The sequence below is a fragment of the Parasteatoda tepidariorum genome, chromosome 7 (assembly GCF_043381705.1).
Source record: "Parasteatoda tepidariorum isolate YZ-2023 chromosome 7, CAS_Ptep_4.0, whole genome shotgun sequence".
NCBI classification, from domain to species: Eukaryota; Metazoa; Arthropoda; class Arachnida; order Araneae; family Theridiidae; genus Parasteatoda; species Parasteatoda tepidariorum.
The window spans coordinates 64,679,210-64,695,712 of NC_092210.1; the positions used below are offsets into that span (position 1 = coordinate 64,679,210).

A 16,503-nucleotide genomic window follows, 5' to 3' on the forward strand; every position below is an offset into this window, starting at 1 on the left:
TTTTTTTTTTTCTATTATTACAGTGTTCAACAATATATGACGTCTTATGATGAGCAAAATAATTTATGATTGTAATACCCCCTTTTTTTTTCTTTCTTTCTTTTCTTTTTTTTTAAATTTCTATTTTAAATTTATTGTATTACTTTTCTTTGTCGCCTGGACAGGATTTTCCTCTTGACGACGAATATATATTCTTTGTATTTATGTGTTTTTGTTCTCAATAAAGTTATATTTGTTTGTTAAAAAAAAAAAAAAAATTATTCACTTTGTAATTTTTTAGATATTTAAAAAAATAATTAGAAGTGCAATATAATTTCAAAATACATATTTTAAATTATAATATAATTATTGAAAAAATGAACCTGAAGGAGAACGCCATTTTAATTTTTAAAGTTTTGCATAGTTTTTTTTTACCACAAGTAGACAAATTCGTACGAATTGAAAACCAGATTTAATTCTGAGGGAGATTATTTAACATGAAATTGGTTTCTAAATTTCACGTGTGATGAGGGGGATAATTCAATAAAAAATTGGTTTCTAACTGTCACGTGTAATGAGAGGGATAATTTAGTATAAAATTGGTTTCGAACTTTCGAGTGTAATAAGGTTGATAATTTAATATAAAATTGGTTTCCAACTCTCACGTGTGATGAGGTGGATAATTCAATATAAAATTCGTTTCTAACTGTCACGTGTAATGAGGGGGATAATTTAGTATAAAATTGGTTTCGAACTTTCGAGTGTAATAAGGGGGATAATTTAATATAAAATTGGTTTCCCACTCTCACGTGTGATGAGGTGGATAATTCAATATAAAATTGGTTTCTAACTGTCACGTGTAAGGAGGGGGATAATTTAGTATAAAATTGGTTTCGAACTTTCGCGTGTAATATTTGAAACATACTAAAATTCCTTTTCAGTTCGTTGTATGTATTTCTATTACAGATTTAAAATATTTTTATCGTTTGTTAGATAGATTTGATGTTTCTTTTTTTAAACATGCAATTCAAATAAAACATCTAACGGTAAAATTAAATAGATTACTCCGATAATACTGAATAAATTATACTGAATACTGAATAAAGATCAGCTGCGATACTGAATAAAGTATCGATCTAGTATCGATGATCTAGTATCGATAATACTGAATAAAGTATCAGCTAAATATTCACATGGTATCATCAAAATTGATAGATAATTTAAATACAGAAACCATAATGGAGTTGGATAAAAAAATAGGCTAATCAAAGGAGGCAAATACGAAGGAAAAAATAATATGTAAAATTAATTGAGAAATTACTAATATTTAATATCTTGTTGCTCAATTCATAAAGATATGCACTGCATTATTCATTCTTATCAAGTTTTCAAACGCATGCAACCGCAGTTTCGGATGCAAACGCAGTGCTCGGAAAAATTACATAATTTTTGTAGTTCTCTACAAATACCACGGCGTAATTTTAAGTTACAAAATCAAACATATTACAAAAAACCATATTTTCTCTAAATAAACATACCTTTTCTCTCGACGGATTTGGATTTCTAACCTCCAAAATATATAGGATATGAAAAAATACGGTCCCCATAGTTTGGTTAGGAGAGCGGTTCAACTTTTAAAGGAATTTTAAAAAAATTTGCACACAATTATAAAATGTATTTGTTTAAAGATAATTCCACACAGAAAAGAAATTTTATAGAGTATTTATTATTTCGGTCATTTTATTTATTAATGCACCAAAATTGTAAAGTATAAAACTTTTAACATCATTTTGAAGAATATATTTTAACATGATAAACTATAAAGTTTATTTTTAGTATAATCAGTCCAACAAACTTTAAAAATACGGTTTTTTAAAAAAATTCGAATCCTCAGAAGCTATTTACTTTTGTTAATAATTATAAACATAATTATACTATTTGTTACTTTTCTGTAGTTAATAATTATAATATTATTTACCTTATCTTTTTCAGTTACACCCGTTTGTGTCGCTTCAAAATCTGTTATTTATGCTTTGAGTTCAACTGAGCTTATAAATGTCACGTGTGCTACTGATTCTTATCCTGAAGTCTTATCATATAAGTGGGTTTTAGTCAACTCTGAAGGAACTTTTCTACAGCAGAACTGGAGTCAAGGTGCTATAAATAGAACTTTCAAATACTCTTTGAAATCGGAGTCAGACCAGGGCACATTGCACTGTTGGTCACGTAACAGTGTCGGCGTTCAAAAGAACCCTTGCCAATTTCATATATACACTGCAAGTGAGTACATACGTTAATAGATACAATCGATAATTATTAATAGATCGTACAGAATTATGCAATTAAATAGCTAAAGAAATTACATAAATGGGCGAAATTACATAAATGGGCGAACTTACTTAAATGTATAATGAAAAAGAAAATTTATATGAAATTCTGATAATCCGGATCTCTTTCATCCGAATACACCTGTGATCCAAAAATGATCCCATTTGTTTTGTCGTAATCTAAATATTTATAAAAATTTTGAAAACAGAATGCCCTAACTTCAAAAAAAAAAAAAAAAACGATCCTCACATGCAAAGTTGTGATTTTCACTATTTTACCCGTTTTTTCTTTTCTTCTTCTTTCTTAAAATTTGTTCCGTTTATAGAGAAATATATAAGTTTTCTTTTATGAATTACTATTCCCTTCTATATACCAAAACTATTATTTCTGTGAACAGGCATTTTGGGTACCTTCCTTGTAAGAGACTTACTATAAATAAAGAAACAACATCAATGAAGCAAAATATTAGCACATGAGAATAAGATTTACATCCCTAAACACAACCGGATATTATTTTCCTTCTTTCATTTGGCCATCTTGTTCAAGCTTATGAAAGAAAAATTATATGAAGTTGTTGAGGGTTGGAGGAATAAGTAGATAGAAGTTGATTACCATATGTTGAAGAGGGATTAGTTGTTGGTGGGTGATGATTATTTCTAATCATCCATAATTCTAAACCAGAGGGATAAAGGCAAGCAATTATATTCAAAATTATAAATTACTTCAGTAATTAATAAATTTGATTAATATATAATCGAACATATTTTATTCTTGCTAGTTAGGATCTCTAACATATTAAATAAGACGCAAAAATGACTGAAAACATCTGTTTAATCTACCAAAAACAATTTTCTTATAAAACCTTATTGTACCCTAATTATTCTGTTCTGGCATAAAATTAAAATACATCAACTTAAAAGGTAAAAGCACTAGAAAATCCTGCATTTTATATGCCACTCAAAATATCATTGAATAGAAAAATGAAAGTAATAAAATTCTTACATGCTATTGAATTATATATTGACATTTTCTCGTTTATAAATATTCATAAGTATAATTAAGTGCATCTAACTATTGTCATTGTACTCCGAAAAAAAAGTTTTCCGGAATCATTTAAAATAGATATAATTTTGTCAGAACTGGAAATATGGTAAAGTATATAAATAATACGGACAAGTTGTTTTGATTCATCAAGTTCTTACATCAATTGTGATAAACATTTTTATGGCTTTAAATTTGTCCGAAATTTAAAAAACATTCTAAAGTTTTTTTTTATTAAATTAAAATTTAAATTCATTGAATTACTGTTTTAAATACCTTCAAGGATGAAACTATTTTTCTAGTAACAAGTTTTTTTTAAAATTTCCTATGAGCTGCACAGTCTTCCCGATGAGCAGACCTAGTGCGTTCTCCAGAAGAAGTAGGACGGAGGAAAAAAACATCCCGCTATTAATCAGTTATCAGCTCATTGTGTTTTTATGTTGATTCCGGAAGTTCACTTAAGTAATCCATTCATCGCACTTTAGTAAGGGTTGATGAATTTATCACGCAATAAATTATTTCCAATGAAGTTACTGAATTTCTTCCAATTTTCATTTCAAGTGGCCATGAGGAAAAACTTTAAACATTCGAGGAAAGTACTCGAGGGATACAAATAAAACTGCAATGAATGTTGTTTCTTGATGAATGGGGTGGAGTGAGTGCAGGTCACTGGCGAAAGAATTCAGGATTCCTCGGGGTGAGGTAGACCTACAATTTAATCCGTTTTCAGAAAATCGCTCGTAAGACCACAGACGAGATGTAAAATCAAAAGCTCTTCCATGGCTATCAGGAATCCAGCACAAGTTTTTTAGTAGTATCTACAGTCTTTAGGAAAAAATGTTATTGTTTCTTTTGAAGACGCAGCCGTAAGGATGGCCAATGAAAATAGGCCGTAGGTGATAAAAGGTCAATGATCCTGAAGTGCAGGTTCTCTTGAACGGCACTATATTTATGTAAAGGAAACATTATATGACGATAGTAAGGGTAAGTCAAGTAAAATCAGCTGAATATTTATCCTGTAAAAGATGATTACCATATGTTGAAGAAGGATTGGTTGCTGGTGGGAAATAGTGCTTGAAAAAATATATACAAGAAATCGTTACAAGAATTTTGCATTTCTGTTCAAATATCTTATACATCATGAAACAGAATGTCCGTTTGAGTAAAACACAGACATTGCAGTACTTTCTGTGTAGTCAAAATTACTATTAAAATTTACAGTCATTTTAAAACTAATAATCTAAAAACTACTACTTAAAATATAAGTTGTATCTTCAGTGTGTTTTCAGAATGTTTAGAATCTTCATTCCTCATGCTTATTCAAAATTAATTTTTTTTTTAATTTTTTGCATTACGTATGATTAAATCCTGTAGTATAGAGTACACACTATATTATTTGAAGTACAGTACATGCTGTATCATACTTAAATACTGTAAAGTAGATGTGCTTAAAAATATAATATTTCTTCTACAAAGTCAAGCTTGTGAATTTGTTCTCCTTAATTTTTTGTTCCTTATTTTTTTATGTGCTGTACCTCAATGAGGTATATCACGTGTTTAAGTATTAAGTATTTAAGATTCACGTTTTTAAGTATTTCCAAAATTGCATATTTAATTGGGTTTTTACTTACGAATAAATTATTTCTGTTTCTTATTTACTGTCATTTAGTTTTTGAAATTATTTTTCTAATTTTTGGATAAGTAGCAAATAAAAATATTTTATTTGATTGCTTTTTCAGATTGTTCTTCATAATAATTTGGAATAATTCATTATTTTTATAAACTTTTAAAGTAGAATTTTAAGCTTCAATTTTTTTAAATATTTTTATTTTCTCTAATAATTTATAATTTACTTTAGACGGCATTTTCTATGAAGATTTACAGCTGCAATAAAAATTTAAACTAAACTCAGGTTCGCGACAGCCCATTGAGGGCGAAGGCCTACTGTGCCCATCTCAGTTTTCTCGACCTTGGGCTCTGGGGTCAGGAGTAGATGCTCCGGTCAGGTGGTCAGCCTAATGCGAAACCCCCAGTGTTTAGTTCCCAAGCATGCTTGGTACTCATTTATCGACCCACCGAAGGAATGAAAGGCTGAGCCAACCTTGCCCGGACCGATGATCGAACTAGGGACCTGTGGCACGACAACGCGAAGCTCTACCGCTCAGCCACCGGGCGTCATTAAAAATTTGCTCTCTTTAATTTTCTTTACATGGATATAGAATATTTTACTTCTGAGTTTCTGCACACATTAATAGCTTATTATTATTCTCCATACATTATATGCTATGTTTAGGCAAATATAGGAAATTAGGTACATTATAACTACATTAAGACATTATTTTTTTACAGATTACTTTATGAATTTTGCTTTAGGATTTATTTATTTATTTATTTTTTAATACTTTTGCACTAATTCATATTATTTTGTGCTGTATCAATTTATTTTCTTCTATGACTGTTGTATATTTCAAAAACAACCATATATATTTCATACGCATCTTAAATATATTTTGTTTCCTCATGAATTATGATCCTTGTTATTTTCTAATCTACTATAAAGAAATCGTATATGACGTTAAAATATATTTTCAGGTGCTCCTGACCCACCTAAAGATTGTGTTCTCATTAATCAAACAATGCATCAAATTTCGGTTTTTTGTAAAGCAAGCAACAGCAGTGGATTTCAACAAACATTCCACATTGAAGTGTATAATTCCTTAACCGAAACAATCGTGAAAAATGTAACAGAATGGTCACAACCTGTATTCGAAATCATCAATTTACATCCAAGCACTTCATATCTTCTCATAATTTATTCCTCAAATGTAAAAGGAAAAAGCAAATCTGTAGCGCTTGTTGCTTCCACTCTCACACCTGCAGAAAGAAGAACAGGTATTGTTTTTATAACATTTTTCGGAATAAATGAGAGAAAATACCGAAATTAAATCAATAAAATGTGAAAAGTAAAGTAAAAGTAAAAATTGAAAAGTAATGAGTAAAAGTATAAGTAACTTTTACTTATTACTTTTCAGCCAAGTCACAAAGCATTTAGTAAGAAATCGAGGTTTCAAATCTGACTACGTAATTGTATATAAACCGTGAATATATTTATAACATTTTGAAATACGCATTTACTAGGATTTCATGAAGTATAGCAAAATATTATGCATTTTTTTGTCCTCAGTTGGAAATGAAAATGAAAATAAAAATAATCTTAACTTTTATATTCGGCATCCCTGTAAATAGAAACTGTCTTCATGAAAGTTACTAAATATTGAAATATTATAAATATGATTTAAGCATTTTAATTTAAAAGATAAAAGGTTGTTAGTTCCCCAAACAAGATAAAGGAAGCTCTGTTTTTTCCAATATTGACTATAAATGACATCAATATTGCAAAAATATTCGATTTATTCCAAAAATGCGTAATATTACATTGTATTTATGCAAAAATACAACAACCGTAATATTATGTAAACAGTTATATATATATATACATATATATATATATACAGCAAAATAAATGAATACAAAAAGGAACGAAGAAAATTAAGAAAAACAATAAGTTTCATTTATTGCGCATAAGCTGCAAGTAAACAGAATTCATAAGATAAGTTCAAAATGAAGATAAAACTAAGGAAAATTACAGACCTGTAAAAAAAGAGGGGAAAGAAAAATAATAATAAAAAAATAACAAACAACTGGGAGGAAAGAAAAAAAAGAAATTTTTTTTTTAAAAAACCAGAAAATAAAAGATATAAACTTTTCATCAACCCACACGATTGTATCCGCAAAAAGGAGTTCTTTCCGTTATTGTATCAATATTGATACTATATATATATATATATATAGCTCTATTGATACAATAATACNATATATATATATATATATATATATATATACATATATATATATGTAATACTGGAAATATATAAATATATATACTCCGTTTTCCCTGTTTTTTATTTCTGGTAATCACCTTTATTTTCTATATTCCTTTCTGAAAAGGCGTAGCTAATACGAAAATTCTTTTAACGTTCATTGATTAACAAAATAATCTGCTTTTTTTACTTTTCCGAAAACTTTATTAAATAGCGTTTAACTTTTACCGAAGAAGAATATTTCCCCTATTCGAACATTTTAAATAAATATTTATAGAAAAGAAAATACGATATTGAACTTCTCATTTTATTAGACGCCTAATTTAATTAGTTGAGTAGAATAAATTAAAAGCAAACTACGAAAGTATTTTAAATATTTATCTTCTCTTCTTAGATAGGATTTTGAAATAAAGTGTGGTGCATTGTGAAACTTTTCAAGTGATTTAAAATTACATATTTAATGAAATTATTTATGATAACTCATATAACTATAAATAAATGTTTGAAAATATTTTACCATTAAATTACTATTTGAAAATATTTACTTCCTTTAAGGGTTTGTTTAATTTATTCATAATATATATTGAATCTTAAATTTAAATTGCAAATTACTATTCGGTGAATAAGCTTAAACATTTTAGCTTCGATAGGCTTTTTAAGATGCTGTTGTTAGTATTACAAGAATTTTTTTGCTTAATGTGCCTAAAGTATACAATGAGATTAATTAAACATGCAAAATTTTAATAAATTAACAGAAATTTAAGCCAACACCAACTAAAACTTAGGATATTCTTTTGTATTGAGGAAATTATTTCGAGGTATTGAGCTTAATGAATAAAATATTTATAAATATTTACTTGTGTATTATTGTACGTGTTTTGTAATGTACCTAAAATGTTTAAAAGGGAAACTATATGAAATTAAATGCGTATGCGTTCTGCAAAGTAAGACTAATTTTCTTGGAGTTATTTTCTAACGTTAATCTTTGAAATAATTTTAATACATATCAAACAAACTTGACACTGTAGCACTGTTCTTGTGTATACTACAACTATATTTTTAGTTGCACGCTTTGCATTATATAATTTTTCTTTCTTCAAAAGACTGTATATTGAATGATTGAAGATTATCATTTTTATTTAATTTATCAAAAACTATGGAAGTAATCTAAGAATAGAAACTACGTAGAATAACACTGCGAAACAAAGTATGGTCAAAACTAGAGAATATGGTAAAATTTACAGGTTTTTTGGCTTAACGGGAACACCAAAAGGTTCGGTAATTTTTACAGAAACAATTCGGGAATAATTTCGATAAAATTTACCATGTTTAATTTCATAATATGTGTTAAATTTATAAAACCTCTTAAAATTTTTAATTTTATCATGATAACCGTTGGTAACCGCATGGTAAACCGTTTATTCGGTTAAATTTAATTTTTGCATTTGCTACTAAATGTATGAGGTAAGAACTATGATTTTGAACTAAACCATTGTCATATAAAAAGAAAAATTATCAAATAAATGCTTTAAGTACCATATTTTTCGAATTTTATTAACCGGAATTAAGATTTCTTTACAAGAAATGTCATTACCAAACGGTGCTGTAATTTCAATGGAATAAACCGGGAATATCCGAGACATGCTATAAAATATTTATTCAAATAGAATGAAAATTGGTAACAAAAAAAAACATACTGGTTGTATAAAAACATTTTTTCGAATTCATATATGTCACATGATCACCTGCGTTTTGAAGAATATATTTGTGTGCAGAGGTAAATGACAGCTGCAAACGAAAACACCTTCTAGTACAGAACCTTAGCGTAACCAGGATCCTATCCAGTTATCTTACTGTCTTCCACTGTATCAGGATGCTATTTTATCTTTATTTATATTTTCTGTAATAAAAAGCTGTAATATCAGTCATTATTATTAAGGACTTCTTATAAATTACAATCGAAATGCTTAGGTGGATTTTAAGTATGATTTGTATTAACTGCTTTTATATCCTCACCATTCCCTTTTATAGTTTCTGTTTTTGGCTAGAGAGCTTTACGATCCTGATCGTTCCTGATCCCGAGAATGACAATCCTAAAAATTCCAGATCACATTTCAGTAAAAAGTAACGGCACTCAGTGTGCCGGTACTTTTTACAGTAGCATTCATTTTTACCGAAACATGCTACGGTACAAAAAGTCAGATATAACGTAGTTTTTACATTTAATATTTTTATATTTTTCGGTGAAATTGTATTTTACGGAAAAATGGAGTTTACGGATAAGGCATCCAAAGTGCAGGTACTTCGTGACGTAATTTGATCCGACATATTTTAGAGTGTAATTTGTTAATTTTCACTAAGCTCTTCAAAACCAAAAATCGGAATTTAATCATTAATTAAACAAGATTAAATTTTAAAATTTTTCTTTGAATTTTAGAAATATCCAGACAGAAATAATTTTAGTTTAACTTTCATTTTATATATTAAACAAATTAAGTTAAAATTTGTGAAAACCTTAAAAAGACGTAGGGAAGACTCGTGTTAAAACTCACAAAATATTCAGATACAGAAAATCGTAGTATGTATACCAGGGGTTTCCAACTGGCACCCGGGGGCCGCATCCGGCCCGCGAAGCCTTTTTTTGTGGCCCGCGAACTAAGATATATTAGTTGTTTTTTTTGCGGATAATTTTCGTAAAAAATATACATGGGTTTAAAATACTTTTCTCGTTAATAAAAACCTAATTTATTCGTTTCTGTGAAATTTAACATACCAACGGTGCAAAAAAATTTATTTCTCTGGTTTTGATTCCAAGAAAATATTTATTCAAATGCAAAAATAATGGTGCATGTTGCTCTTTTTTATTTTATATTTTTTGTATTTTGTAAATATAATTTAGCATGTGCGTATCAAAAATTTTCTCGAAGAAATTCTCCGATTCAACTTTTTGAAACCACTCATTTTGGACGAAAATATTTATACACACATTTGTAATTTTTAAATTTAAAATTTAAATATCTATTCTTTGGTGGTTGCAGCAGACAAACCTCAATTTTCTCATTGAATATTTTATGTGCTACTATGTAAGTTTTAATACCAACCTTTTTAAAGTTTTATATCTTAACAAATTGATATCTGTTGCACATTAATTGTTTAATACATAGGTGCACATTAGAGTTAATGTAGCCCGAATTTTCATTATTTATTTAATATTTTTAGAAATATTACTAATAACAATTAAATATTTTTCAAAATCTACTTCTTATTTTAATTTGTAATTCAATACTTTTGTTTTGTACAACTTGGTAAAAATCTGATAGTTATATTTAATGTTCCTTCAAACATAAAGGAGTCCTACATAAAATTTTGATAAAGTTGCGGCCCGCTATTTGATTTGCGTTTGTAATTGTGGTCCCCGGCCTCAGGTAAGTTGGAAACCCCTGATGTATACCAACAAACGGATGTCTATATCAAGTTCTTTTGTTTCAAGATATGGAATGTAGACAATTCTGCGTTATTTTGTAGCTCTTGATAAAGTATCATGCAGAAAATACTTACACTTTTGCACAGATTCATTATCTCAAACATCGATAAAAATTTCTCGCCATAATCTTCGAATGAAGAAATCTTTCTGATGTTAAAAAATTAAAGAGTTAGTAAAATTAACTTACTATAGGTTAATGACACTTCTTTTTAAAATTAGTCTTATTTTGTTTAATAAAATCAAAATCTAGCCTTCAATTTGGTGGTTAATAGAACCAAGTCTATGGTATTTCAACCATACATTGTGGGCGAAGTTAAGAAGATATTCCACTATGCTAGAGTTTTTTAACTCATGGTTTTTCATTAAATCTCTTATTTTCATTCACGTAAGATTTATTATTTTAACGAGCACATGCGCATTTCAAGAGAACTAATACATGCATACTTCAAGTGCGCATGCGCAATTACTTCGCATCTTACGTAAGGGAGAGTACGGAAAAAAAGCAAAATATCCCTATTATTTTAAACACTGCTTCCACCTACTCACTACTGGTATAAAGCAAAAAGACCAGGACTCTCTCTATCTCTTCCTGGTGACAGGCAAACCAACACTTGCTTATCCCGACTGGCCAGTGGACACCTGAAAAGTCTCACATTTTCTGCTAATCAAAAAATTTTTCCTCTTTGCCCTAAATGCCAACAAAAACAGGCATCACCTGAGCACATCTTGGCTGGACTGGAACGACATTCATTCCTCTCCCATTCTGGTTTCGGATTTTCTTAACGTCAACGGATTTATTGATCTGGTCTGACCCCGTCAGACCAGATGGGAATTAGCAACAACAACAACAACATTATTTTAAACTGCAATTTTAAAAAAACCGTGTAAAATTTAAATAAAACCTGTCAAATAACTTTTTCAATTATGAAAGTGAAATAAAATCTCAAATTAGTAGTAAATACATATTGTTTTTTTTTTCTTTGTAAAATGTGATAGATTTTTTGTTGCTAGAAACGACGAAAAACAAATGCATTTTTAACTTAATTTTTTTAATTTTGTACCGCTTGGGAAGTGTTTGCTTTAGTTGAAAATGCTTCTTTTTCCTTGATTTTTAATTAAATAAATATGGTTCTGCAATTTTCAAACTCATTATTTCTATTCGATAAATGTTATGTTTTTTGTTATAACAATGTAAATTTGTCTATTTTTCGTTTGGTTCTCATTTATGAGCATGAATTGAAATTATTAAATGCAACTATAAGTTTCCAAACTACTTTTAATCACATTTTAAAAATCAATTAAATTAATACCAGTATTTTCTGTAATATTTATGAGCTTATTTGATCCATTTAAATAGAAAATCTTCTTTATTTTTCGTATCAAAAATAAATAGAATTAGCGAAAAGCAATTATCTTTGAAGGAATTGATTAAGTGATTATGAAACGTATATTATCTGAAGCAGTTTCATGAAATTTTCATTTACTAACGCTTAGTTTTATATAATAGAATTACCTACTTTGGAAATTGAAATGATAATCGAAATTTTATACAAAGTAAGCTAACCACTTCATTCTTTGCTAATAATTCGTATTGGATCAGAATAATCTCTACGAATTTATATATTTATATATATTTGAATATACTTATTTATATTTAAAAAAAGCAGCTTTTGGGATTTTTAATTAAGTTTTTTTAGTTTAGTTTTTCTATGATTAAAATTAAATTTCAAATGACGCAAAAACTGTTTCTTCCAAGAAGAAATAATAGAAAAAGAAGCAAATTTAATGGAGAAATTGTATTAAAATATGAAATATGCATTTTTTTTTTTTTAAGAAATATAATTTTATCCAATGTTAGGCGGTATCACGTTTGAACCATTATTTTCTATCGTAATGTATTATAAAGATTAAATCGAGCTGTTCTATTTATTTTCAAAAAGGAAACTTGATATTTTTCACCCCTTAGTTAAGGTTGCCGTAAAAATAGAACCACATTTTTTATTCAAGGTTCAAATAATATGGTTAACCTATTTTTCTAAGATTGTACAAGTATATGCTTGGTTTTATTATTAATATTATCACTATTGTATCTTTAAAACCAAACTGTTTTTTCTTTTGAAATAAAAAGAACTAATAATTTTATATTTTAGCCCTTTTATTTGCTCAAAAATTAGCTGTAATTCGCTTTAAAAAAGAATTTTTTTTTTTAACTTTTGCGATTGATGCCAAATTATTTTGTTAAATTATGCATGACGAAATGAGAAAGTCTTGTAATATTAGGTTAATATTAAACTCACAATAAAAAATGGAAATATATCTTATCGTTAATGAGCCTTATTTCGTACATTAATACTTAGTACAATATTTCTAAGATCTTGTAATAACTAATTCTATTTGATCATATCATCTGTGAACATAAGATGCATACTGAAACTATAATAAAGAGCCGATAATCTCTTTGTAGCTCAAGAAAATTCCATTGACATAAATCTTCTGATACCAATCCTCTTCGGGGCAGGTGCCCTCTTTCTATTACTGACTGTCATGATTGCTTTCTTTGTAGTTGCTCATAAGCTGAGACACAATCGGCACAAAGGTAAATATTTCTTTCTACTTCCTAACTACGTTTCCTCAGATTATTCATTCGTTTAGTCTTTTCTCATAGCATAACAAAGACGCATAGAATATGTCAGACTGATCTTTTAAAAACATGAATAATTCTCACATTGTCTTCGTAAAATTCGTAAAACCTTTGTTTTGTCAAAGTAAAGTAGAATAGGAATCTGAATGGGTTTGTCTTGCAAATGTAAACTAATTGAGGTTACTTGAAAATTGAAAGAAATGATAGTAATTTATAAATGCTTATAACTGAAATTTAGGGCACTGAATGGCTTTTTTGAAGAAAACTAAATTAATTGAGGTTAATTCAAAATTGAAAAAAAAATGACACTAATTTAGTAATTTATAAATACTGATAAAAAAACCGAAACTGACGTTTTGCAACATGGTAAAGAAAATAAGTAAATAGAAATTTAGCCTCTAACCTCTTACCATATTCATGTAACCTCTTGGTAACAATTGAGTTTAGGTAAATGTAATTAGTTTAGGGCAAACCAGTTGTCATATTTAAAGTGGGCAAAAGTTCCACTCATAATTTATTTACGAATTTTACACCACAAATTAAGACTTTAGTTAGTATTTAACTAATTTAGTTAGTATTTAGTTAGTATTTACTAACCTGCTCAAAACACTAATAGAGAATAATAGAGTTAATGGAGAAAATCATTTTTTATATTTGAAAAGGTGACACCTTGTATTATCTTAAACAACCTAAATATATTTGTTGTAATCTTGATATATTTCAATGAATAAAATACTCGGTAAGTGGAAGGTATGAGTTGTCACGAATACTGGATGTCTCGTAAAGATTATACTTATCATACAATTTTAGAACCGTATGAAAAAGACAACTAAAAATGTATGCACATGAAAGGTTATAAAATAATAATTAAGTTATAATAATAAACACGAAAACGCTACAGAAATTTGAACAATTAATTTAAGTAATGGTGGGTGTAGGAAATAATAGAAACCTCTTTTACAGTGAGAAGAAACAGAGAACTGATTATTAAATATAGCATCAAGTTTTAAATTGTAATAAAAATTTTTTTGATGATCTGCACACTCATCTTCATTAATTGCGTTTTTATTTTTCATTATTATATTAATTTTCGATCCTCATTGGATAGACTTTTTATTTTAATTATCAATAAGGATTGCAAGAGTACATAATTGGAAAAATCCAGTTTTCAACTGAAAATAGTACGAATGTAGATATCTAAAAATGCTAAAAAATTATTAGTTTCTTTCGCACATTACAAAACTAAATTTTTTTTCTCAAGTTTATCTATAAATTTATTTTATTTATGACATATTCATAGAAGAACTTTTGCTCAAAATTTCATTAACATATATTGATTCATCTCTATCTTCATTGCAATGTTTTAGCTCTATTTTACTTTTTTTAGGTTAATAGGCGTTTTTTAAGCTATTTATTTACTTTCATTATTCTCGAGATTGAATTTTTGATTTCATTTCATCGATACCAGTTCAATATCAGGTTGCATGTTCCTCTAAAAATAAGCATTCATTTAACGAAAAAGTCGAGCTAGAAAATTCCCACATAAAAATATATTTACAAAATAATTATGATAATTTAATGCTTAATATTTAATTTTAGCAATTTCAAAAATGAATTACATTGTTTTCTACATAAAACATGCGAGTTAGGCTTTTTGTTTTTAGACATTTTTTAAAGATTATTCGGGAATAATCATTATACATAATAATCATGCAGAGTTTCTTAAAGAAAAACTGCAACCACTTTCATTCAATACAATTATTTTACGTTTATCTGATATTGAATGTCTAATAAAATTTACTGAGGCAAAACATTATCTTTTTAACGCATAGGTGTTTAAAATGTAAAGGTGATTTGAAAAGATCGCAATTTATTTACGCTTAACCATCAGATCAAGTAAATTTTTGAAAAAATGCTGAAGCAAATTGTTTTACTATTTTAGTTCGATTTTAACACTTTAAAATCTAATTAGGGATTCCTTTTGTTAATATTTGTGAAGTGATTCCTTAGTATGTCACAGATTAACTTCTAATGAAGAAAAAATTTAAAGCTTTTCTCAACAAGTAGTATAATTTAGAGACGATTTAGTGTTTTACAAAAGAAAAAACAACTGTAAAACTATCCAACGATTTTAAAGCTTTTAAAGCAGCAAAACCTTGTATTCTTTAAGCTTACATGACAGAGAAATAATTAATTTGCCATATATACATGTTTGTCTATCTTCCATATTTACCTAATATAATCCAACATTAAGTTTTTTTAGTGTTTTTTTTTTCTTTCTCGAATTGTTTGAAGTTTTTTTATATATCATTTTTATCTATTACAATGTTTCTCTTTTTAAACAATGTCTGAATCTAGAAATTTGAGTGCGTTTCCATTGGGCGAATTTAAATAAATTCCTTTTTTTATCTTTTATTGTCAAGATCGTTAAAAAATTCAGTTATGCTTTTCTCAGCTACATTTTTCATTATTATTTTGAAAATATTTAATTAAATTATTTTTCACGGTCGCTTACAAAAATTTTTAACATCTATTGGGATTTCACTTTCTCTTAATGCATAAAATATTTATTTTATCGTATTACATCTTAAATCGGATTTAAAATAATTCATGAAAAACTGCATCAAAATAGTATACTTTTTTTGAAGCTCTTTCGTAAGATTGAAAAAAAAAACTAATAAAATTTTCATTTTCTATGTAAATGGAAGGAAATGCCTTAAGCGTGTTTGCATTGTATTTTTATTAATGAAATAGCTGCTAGCTATTTTAAAACTGAATTTTTTTTAAAACTGTTTTATAGACACAAATTTTTATATGAGGTTCTCATGCATCAGTTATTCCAAATGTATCTTGGAACGAAACATTTATTTGCTCTGTGTTAAAATAATTTTTTGAAATATAAATTTTGCCTTTTCTGATTGTAAGACCAAACTATCTTCTTTAAAATTATTGTTTTTTGTGGTGCAACTTCTATTAAAAGTAATCAGCTTCATTTTTTTTTTCTGATTTTTTTTCAGAATCAACGAAACAAGAGATAGCAACCGAGTAAGTTCTCATTCACTATCAATTCTAAAAAAAGATTATAGAAAAAATAGATAGAATATGATTTAAAACAAGACATACAGATCTATATATCTATATAATCTATA

The 16,503-nt window shown here is 27.6% G+C and overlaps 1 protein-coding gene across 1 annotated transcript in view; it reads left to right on the forward strand.

The window, feature by feature from the left end:
• The window catches only part of LOC107452663 (nephrin), a 219,305-nt gene that overhangs the window by 190,842 nt on the left and 11,960 nt on the right, over window positions 1-16,503 (forward strand). Inside the window, exons 7-10 of the mRNA XM_016069211.3 lie at window positions 1,972-2,259; window positions 5,941-6,240; window positions 13,178-13,309; window positions 16,372-16,399. Coding sequence (XP_015924697.1) covers window positions 1,972-2,259; window positions 5,941-6,240; window positions 13,178-13,309; window positions 16,372-16,399 — 748 coding nt within the window. The remainder of the gene's footprint in view (window positions 1-1,971; window positions 2,260-5,940; window positions 6,241-13,177; window positions 13,310-16,371; window positions 16,400-16,503) is intronic.